At 29.9% G+C, this 9,202-nt stretch overlaps 1 protein-coding gene across 3 annotated transcripts; it reads left to right on the top strand.

Annotated features, from left to right (window-relative positions):
* Positions 1 to 409: 409 nt before the first annotated feature.
* LOC110699263 (protein yippee-like) lies at positions 410 to 3,511 on the top strand. Of its 3 annotated transcripts, none has more exons than XM_021876758.1 (6): positions 410 to 560; positions 806 to 947; positions 2,372 to 2,415; positions 2,829 to 2,937; positions 3,037 to 3,092; positions 3,179 to 3,263. In XM_021876758.1, the coding sequence occupies exons 2-6, from the start codon at positions 852 to 854 to the stop codon at positions 3,261 to 3,263; spliced, it is 390 nt and encodes a 129-aa protein (XP_021732450.1). In that variant the 5' UTR covers positions 410 to 560; positions 806 to 851. The 3 variants fall into 3 exon arrangements, with proteins under 3 accessions (XP_021732450.1, XP_021732451.1, XP_021732449.1); XM_021876759.1 differs by having other exon boundaries at positions 436 to 560; positions 829 to 947; XM_021876757.1 differs by lacking the exon at positions 410 to 560 and having other exon boundaries at positions 852 to 947; positions 3,179 to 3,511.
* The last annotated feature ends 5,691 nt before the right edge of the window (positions 3,512 to 9,202 follow it).

Raw genomic sequence — 9,202 nt, 5'->3', positions numbered from 1 at the left:
ATCAAATATGTCACATGATACATCTTTTGTTGTCAATATCCACCCAAATACATTTGTTGTTACCTTGTTCTTTTTTTTTTTTTTTACAAAAATCTTGTTACCTTGTTCTTGTTCAAAGTCTTTCATTTTTTTAATAATGTTAGAAATTCTAGTGCTACAAGATACAACTTTATGAATTGTTTTATAAGCCTAAGAGGTCATAGTTGCATGTAAAATCATGATTTCAAAATTACCCTCTAACACACACCATAACATCAATGAATCTCTACCTTTAATCACCTAATTAATAATTTCACATCGTGATTGAAATTACCTCAGGTAAAATTTCCACCGCCCACAAAAAAACGACACCATAAAGAAAAGAAAAAATAAAAACTTTGCATTATTATTGCACTTACTTCACGAAAAGAGAGTGAAAAATATAATGGGGTCATCCCAAGAAAAGAAAATTCATATAAAAATAATTAAAAAAGGAAAGATTGTGATTGTTATAAACTCAGAATATTTGTGGATCTCTTCACATTTCTTCTTGGTATTCTTGCAACTTCACTGGGTAACAGGTAAAATATTTCAACCGTTCTCTTCTTTTTCTCTTTTGCACGTTTTATTTAACCGGGCATCTTTACTTTATTCAAACCTTACATTTGATCAAATTCTTTGCGTATACTTCTGGAATCATTTCCATCTTCTTTCCCAAGCTATCATCATCTCAATCTTTAATTTTTTATAATTAACCCCTTTAAATTGCCTTTTGTTCTATTTAATTTTTTTTATCAGGAAATTGATTTTCTGTGATTTTGTAAAGTTATTTCTGGGTTCTGAAAATAGGATAAAAGTGAGTTTGTTGAGAAATGGGGAGGCTGTTTGTGGTGAATTTGGAAGGGAAGATCTACAGTTGCAAGCACTGTAGGACCCATCTTGCTCTCAGTGAAGATATCGTTTCCAAGGTCTAATTCCTTCATTTTTTATTTTTTATTTTTTATATTTATATCCTATGATTTTTTATGTTGATTTTTGGAATTGGGTTATCTTAAATTTGCATGATCATACATGGGTTATTCATGATTTGGGTTGTGTTTATGTTGATGGTTGACTTAATAAGATTTATGTGTCAGGTTATTGCAGAATTAAATTAGACATTTACTGTACTAGATAATCTGGGTTACTTTTTATAGTTAAATGGTACAATTTGATACTACTGATTCTATTTATTTGCAGTTTTTGCTGTTACATATCTTTAATTGATTTATTTAGTCTTTTGAAGTTTTTGATCAATGACATATGTTACATTGCTAGTTCCCCTGTATTCTCCTTTTTATCTGTTGCAAATGAAGATTTACCCTTTTTGGAATCTGGAATGATTAACAGTGTTTTATTGAATGATAAAGTATATTGGTTTGTTAGAGTATAGCAATTGGGAAATGTTGGATTTTTGGTTTCTAGAAGTTGTTTAGGAGCTTTGTTGTACTCCTATATTTGTTATTTTGGAATAGTTGTGTTCTTGCTGTCCTGTGTGTAGATTGCTTCTGCTCGATATCATCATGGTGGGTATCTTTGGATGTTTCTAGGATTGGAATGGTTTGATACAATGAATGCTATTGAGAAATGTTATTTGAAGGGCTTAAACAAGCTGCAGTGTCTAATCATGTAAACAGTCTAGCTGTTGTACGGAGAGCGGCGTTATTAGACTAGCTTAGTTTTGAGTTTGTATGTTGGTTTGCAGCATGAGTCAATGAGTGTTGATCTAAGGATGTGAAGTGTTGTTAGAAAGAATGGGATATTTGTTGTTTGTTTGGCATCAGTGTAGGACTACATCATTGGATTTTGGTTAACCAAATCAGGGAACTATCTTGTGGTGATACAGGGTTATTTGATCAACTTGTAAGAAGTACTCACTAAATTCATGCGAAGAGGAAAAGTTTTTTCTATATGGAATATGACTATTGTGACACCATTTGGAATGGGTTTTTCTGCTAGCTATGTTTTGATAGCGAATGCTTGTGGTCTCTCCATGTAATTTTAGAATTTCCTCTAGCAGATACTTAGTATATTGTTCCGGACTTTATTAACAAAGTCATTGGTGCATGTGCACTACGAAGTCTAGACTTGTGATAGATGCTTTTGAAGAATGTCCATATCGTGGGATGAAAATGGGGTAGGAATCCAAGATGATGTTGAATTCTGAATTTCAGAGAGACGTGTGTCATAAAAATGTTTTTGTTCTTGGTTAAAAATCCCTGTTGTTGCCTTTCCACTCTATCCTGATTTTGAACTAGTTAAATTACTGTTTGTTTTTGCATTTGATGTTGGATGGGGAAATTTTGATTTAGTTCATTATCTGACTGCAGTTTTACATGTGTTGTTGATTCAGTCTTTTCACTGCAAGCATGGGAAAGCTTATCTCTTCAATAAGGTGTAAGTTTCCTGAACTATTTGAATTTGTTTCTTAATAGGAGCTCCAAACTGGATATTGAAAAATTACTATGGCTAATTTGACAATAAAGAAACAGATATGCCGTATGCTCTCTGATCTCTAAATCATAGACGAAATTATGACTCTACAATCTATTTATGGAGGTCTTCAGGCCTTGCTTCATTGTCTTCATATATATACAACTTGGAACATCCATTAAAATATGATATGCAAGATATGAAATGTACCTTATATTACAAATTGAAAGATGTAAAAATGGCTGATCATAGGACAATGAATCATCATGGACATATGTCTATGATAGTATTATGGGGATATGTCTCTTTTTATGCTTCCTAGAACACATCAGTATCACCTTAGCTTCTCAGAAAAATATCTCAAATACGTTTGACAGTGTTAATGTCACCCTTGGAGAGAAAGAAGATAGAGTGATGATGACTGGTATGCATTCCGTAGCTGATATTTTCTGTGTTGGATGTGGATCAATCGTGGGTTGGAAATATGTAAGCTTTGCAGGCTGAAATCCTATCAAACATAATTTCTCATGTATGATTGGGCAAATTGTTTGCCGTTAGTTACTGTTGTGGGATGTCTTCTTTCAGGAGACTGCCCATGAAAAGAGCCAGAAGTACAAAGAAGGAAAATCTGTCCTTGAGCGGTCAGTAAAGAAAATTAACCAGATCATTCCTATCGTTAATGACCTTGAAAAATTATGACTTGTGACGGGTCTCTTTGGTTGAACAGGTATAAGGTGTTTGGTCCTGATGGTAGCAACTATTGGGTCACTCATGAAGCACATATTGGTGGAAGTGACGCGGATGATGTTTGATGGCATGAAACAAAGATCATGGTTGATTGCCTCTTATTCTCCAATTGTACATAATTTAACCCCCAAAATCCTTTCAATTGAACTTGTGGATTCCCAAATTGTTTGCTTATCGACTCGGCTTTGCCACATTGACATAAATGGGAACCCTCCATTGTTTCTGAATTCCTGTATCATGTATTCTGTTCAAACTGTCTTTGTAAATTATCCTAAATGGTAAGCAATTTACTTTGTGTCAAACATTTTATGTCCTTGTTATTTTGTATTATGATTTCTTGTTATATAATTTGCACTTGTTTGATTTATTTTCTTCCTTAAGAAATATGGAAAGTGTAGTTTCAAATAAGTTCTTTGATATTCTCCCTTTAATTAAACCCTTACTCTTATTGTTCCTACTCAAAATGATACTCCAGACAGTCAAGGTTTGCAGACGTCATTGGAGATATCCTCTCTGTTTTTAGGTCATTTATTATTTCGGTGAGTAACTTTTAATGCCTCCAATGTTTGAATTAAAAGAAGATACATTGCATTTCAAACTTGGTAAACAAAAAAGACATGTGCTTTTTATGAAAAGGATCTTGCTAACGAGCACCCCGTAACGTTAATTCTTGATCTGTACACCTGGGTGTATCATGAGCATGGTACACTTGGTAAAAAAAAATATTATGGATTGTACATTGCAGTTAAGAATGAAGAACATGAATGATAAAAAGAACACAACACTCATTTGTAATGTACGCTCAAATTTCTCAAAGCATCTTTTTTGATAAAGGATAACTATCAAATATTTTTATCCCGGATTAAGTGCTATATAGTAACAAACTAATCACTTTACCAAAAATCATTTTCTAGATTATTTTTCTTTCTTTTAAAATTTTTTTCAAGATTTTCAAAATTTAAATATTCATTTTAATTTTCAAAATTTCAAGTTATAAAATATTTTATTTCATTTTAAATATTTTTAAAAAAAAAAACCCTAAAAAATCGTTCATATTTTTTCACCCATTTAATTATGACATTCGTTTTAATGATGGTCATGTGTATTTCTTATCATGTCCTTTATATAATTAATATGTTCTTTATCAGAAAACATAATGTACTTTGTATTTGTTTGTCATATAATATACTACGAAGTATCAATTATTAACTTCTTTATGAATGTTCATTATTATATCATCTAATGATCTTTATCAGATTTTTTGATAAATTTTTTTAAATATCTATGTTCTTCGATTATAATTGTAATGTACTTTTATTGTCAAATAGTGTTTATTGTTTATTATGAAATGTTCTTTGAATTTTGTCTTTGAGTCAAGCTGGATAATTTCACATAATGTTCATTGCATAATATTATCATGTTCTTTATTAATTAATTAATATTATGGATGTTCTTGATCCGAAAATACATCATCTATAGTGGAGGTCCAAAAGAATATCATCATCATCCATCAACCTTCATGATCCTGATATCAACCAAAAAAAATACACAATTAGTAAATGGTAATTCATATTAAAAAATATAGTATTAATAAATGATATTTAAAATTAATTTTATAATAATAACAAATGACAGTAACAAATAATTTAAATATGACATTTGATAGAATAGAAATTGTGTGTCACTCGCTCAATGCCTCAAAAAAATAAAAAAAATAAGGGGGCTAGTCAAATTCAAAGAACATAAGGGATAAATTCAAAGAACACCGGCGTTAAAACACATACATTCATACAAGATTAAGAAAAAGAATAAAAACGTAGAACATAAAAGATCAAACAAGGAACATAAAGGATAAAACATAAATACCCAAATGAATATATAAGTATTAAAACAAGCGGACATGAACATATCTTAAAGAACATAGTTTGTAAGGTAGTGAACATATAATTACGACCCAAAGAACATATTGATCATACTTAAAGAACATATTCTATTGCAATAAAAAAAAAAAAAAATTGAGTATGGATCAAAGAAATGATTAAAGAACATTTATCACAATCCAAAGAACATCGTCTTCAACCTTTGACACATTGTTCACAAATTCAATATACAAATTCATTTTTTTTTTGAATGGATCAACAAATGTCAAAATTGAAAATAAACAATGAATTTGACGATAATAATGCAAAATATTCTAACTAAAATATAAAATAACATAATTAATGATGAAAATTATTAAATATGAAATTTCATCCAAATTACCTTCTCCTTTGTTTAACATATCCTCAAATTAACCTTTACTCTCAATCACACCATTCGCATAACCATCGACATAACAACGATCAGAAACATGATGAAATTCTGAATGCACAACCATTATTCAATTTCTCTCTCCAAAATTCTATTTCTCTATCTAAAATTTCTAATTGTTTCTCTAAAAAACGTTCAATTTATTGCAATATGGAGGATTATAAATTTGGATATGATAAATATGGCAAATACCAGCAAACTCCTTAAATTAAGGAGCGTATATTTCACGTAACTAATTTTGTGCTGCTATTTTCATCCGGGTGTACCAAGCTCATGGTACACCCTGGTGTACTATGTAAATTTCACCAGGACGTTAGATAACTAATGAATATATTGCTAAAAATAGTATTAAGTTGGGAATGCATGACAAAATTACGCGTCGTTCGGTGTAATTAATGTTAGTTTTATTCTAATATTTTCACTTTTAGTTCTCTTATCTAATTCCTCGGGGGCGCTTGTTAGCTTTTGCCTTTTGAAATTATTGACAATATTTTTCTTGAAATAGGGTCTAAGGACATGTTTAGTTCACTACACAGTAATAGTTTGCAATCATCCAAACCCTAACTTCTTGGTAATAGGATGAAATCCTAAATCAGTAACATAATATTAAAACAAACACCCAGAATGACACGTGTCATTTCTTGGTTCTGTTTTTTTCCCTCCAAAACTTATTTTTCCTTTTTTTGCAAACATCAATTACTTACTATAAAATATGTATAAATACTCACCAAATTATATAATTGTGATTCACTTTCCAAAAAATATAAATTCTCCAAATCATACAATTGTGATTCACTTCCTAAAAAAAATATTCACAAATTTTTTTTTATTGTATAAAATATTATTATATATCTTTTACTTTGTATAAGTATTATACGGAATACATATTATTTCATTTATTTAAATATGATGAAAGGGAAAAAATAAAATTATTTATTAAAATGAGAATGTAGAAATTATTTTCGTAAAGAAAACTATGAATAATATTTTTATCAGTAATTATTGACAAAATTTTACTAATAATTAATCAATATTAGATGTTTTGGTCAAAATATATTAATTTACATAAAATACTTTAGGAAAAAACTATCAAAATCACAAGAGACATACAATGCAATTAATTGTGACTAGATACATGGCCAGTGAGTGATTTACACACAACCTTCAATCTAATGACGCAAATATAAACCGCAATTATTATTCCTGCCCATAGTGCTTAATATACACTTTTAAAATGCTTAATTATATATTTAGTTAATAAGACGAAAAAACGATACCATATTATTTTTACAACACTCACTCTTTCATTATAGTTCATGTTTCATTTCATTGTATACCTTTATAAGAAGAAAAAGTATGTATTATGGTTATACTTTGTCTACAAATTTTTTATAAAATATTTTTATTTTTATTTATTTACAAATATAATGTAGAATATAGAATAATACTATAATAGTGAAATTACCGTGCATGACACGGATCCTAGTCTAGTTTCTTTCTATTTTTTTTTGTCGCAATTATTATAGTGTAGTTTTCTTATATACCTATAAACGCTCACATACCTTTCTATAGTAATTGTCACATGCGTTGTGGCCATTGTGGGAGCATTTGATAGCTATCGTTATAAAGATCCACTTTACTTTGGTCCCAAAAGATTTACCAAGTAGATACGGAGTAGCTTCTAAAAATTTAAGATATAAATCTTATAATTGCTGGATTTGCTACCCTTTTTTTTTTGGTTATCCACCCATTTTACCCTTTGGACTAATCTAGATTTGAAAATAATTCAGGATGGTTAGGTTCCAGTCCTCTTCTAATTGTTGTTACGGGAAATCGAACACGTTGTCCTCCCTACCAACAATCAATTGGTGCTGGATTTGCTACTTTAATTGTACTGTATTAGTAACAACATGATAGGAGACCCTTAAAAAAATAATAAAAAAAAGATACATAATTAGAAAAGAAATCAATTCATTTCCCACAAGTCACTAGATGTTTTTTTTTTTGTTTTTTTTTTTTTTGGAAAGAAAGATGTTTTTTCTTTTAATAAAAAACTTACTTTTCATGTTTAGCTTACACTCGTTAATTGAGTCTCATAAATACAACACTTTGTTAAATTAGGGTGGTGCACTTTCGGAATGATTTTTAGCTATGTACTCTGTAAGAATTAGTAAGAAAATTAAAAGAGTTTCCAATATGTTTTAATTGTACAATTCTTTATTGTTAAAATCTCTAAATCACTCCAAAATGCTTGCTTAGAATTTCCTAATCCTTACCCATAAAATTCTTATGAGTTTAGAAAGTACATAAAATATTCTCAAAATAGTAGTCATATCTTAATCGATATTAACCTATCATCTCTCATTGTATTGTGACAGCATATCTTTGCATTATTAAATTGATGGCCTACTCTATATCTATTGCTATCATACACCTCTTTATGGAGCATTTCCTAATGTGTCTAGTTCACAAGTTTAAGTGAACAAAAATATAAACACTTGGCAAGTTGCTTACTTAAAATTAAGGACATTACTCTAAACCAAACATTTTGAATATGTTTGAGATTAGTTGACTTACAAGGCTATATAGTTGGGCGAATCATTTGCTTTCATATGCAATTTTTTAACCTAGTCTAATTAGCAATATTTAATTAATTTAAAATGGCTATCATCTCAAGTGGATTTGGTAGTTGAGCTATGTAACGTGGGCAATCCATTTAGTAGTTGTTGACAAGCCCTATAAATGTGATGTGATAAGAATTATACTCATAATATGTCCATTATTAGTCCATTAGCACATCACTTTGTTGGTAAAGCACTTTTGACAAGGAATGGCACATAAATTTTCAAGATAGATTGACCATTTAATATTTATTGTTCATGGTCATGTATATGTTAAGTTAGTCTATAATCTATTTCTAGCAGTTTCATTATCGAGTATTCAAAAGAGAGTAGAGTTATTAAGAATTTTAAGTTCTTCTAACCTAATTATATGTTTACCTTTCCTGTGAAATGGATTGCGTTGTATGTAAATAGTAAATAGAGAAAATATATGATTAAAATTTGAAGCCTAGAAACACTCCGGTTTTGCAAATGGATTTTAGAGCATAGTTTTACTATGTGATTGATGCATTCTAAAATTCATTAATTGTGTCGAATTAATATGTGTTCAGGGCATATTAGAATCGAACAAAGAAGACTAGCCACACTTTAAAATAAAACATAAGCTAGAAACACAGAAAGATCGATAAAAGAAGATACAATCATATGATTCGTATCCAAAACAAAAGTACATACGGGAACAGAACAACAGAATTCTCTTAACCACAAAAGTATATGATCTTGAAACTAGAAACATTATAAAATCAGGAAAGTACAACTTGAAAAAGGTTTGTCCAAACTTCTGTAATGTCTCGCAAATTTTCCTGCGCCTTCCACAAAAATTCATTTTTAAGTAGAATATAATCTCAAATGCATTACAGGGATTGTAATGCTGTAACTGCAGGTGGAAATCGTTCATCCGAGTGTTACCAATGTATCCCACTGCCCTGATAGAAGGGCGCAATGCTCTTACAAAGGACAGTTAACCTTCAGGCTTCAGAAGTAATTTGTGTACTAGGTGACCAATTGACCGCGGTGATAATTACCACATAACACAGAATGATGTAGAGATGAAAGTAATCTTTGTTCTGATG

This window comes from Chenopodium quinoa, unplaced genomic scaffold, assembly GCF_001683475.1.
Source record: "Chenopodium quinoa cultivar QQ74 unplaced genomic scaffold, ASM168347v1, whole genome shotgun sequence".
NCBI classification, from domain to species: domain Eukaryota; kingdom Viridiplantae; phylum Streptophyta; class Magnoliopsida; order Caryophyllales; family Amaranthaceae; genus Chenopodium; species Chenopodium quinoa.
The sequence above is the reverse complement of the archived record's forward strand: the minus strand, read 5'-3'. Positions and strand labels throughout refer to the sequence as shown.

Coding starts and splice junctions, on each gene's coding strand:
- LOC110699263 (XM_021876757.1), top strand. CDS start 852: ATGGGGAGGCTGTTTGTGGTGAATTTGGAAGGGAAGATCTACAGTTGC. Junction 948..2,371: donor GTGAAGATATCGTTTCCAAG/GTCTAATTCCTT, acceptor TTGTTGATTCAG/TCTTTTCACTGCAAGCATGG. Junction 3,093..3,178: donor GGAAAATCTGTCCTTGAGCG/GTCAGTAAAGAA, acceptor TTGGTTGAACAG/GTATAAGGTGTTTGGTCCTG.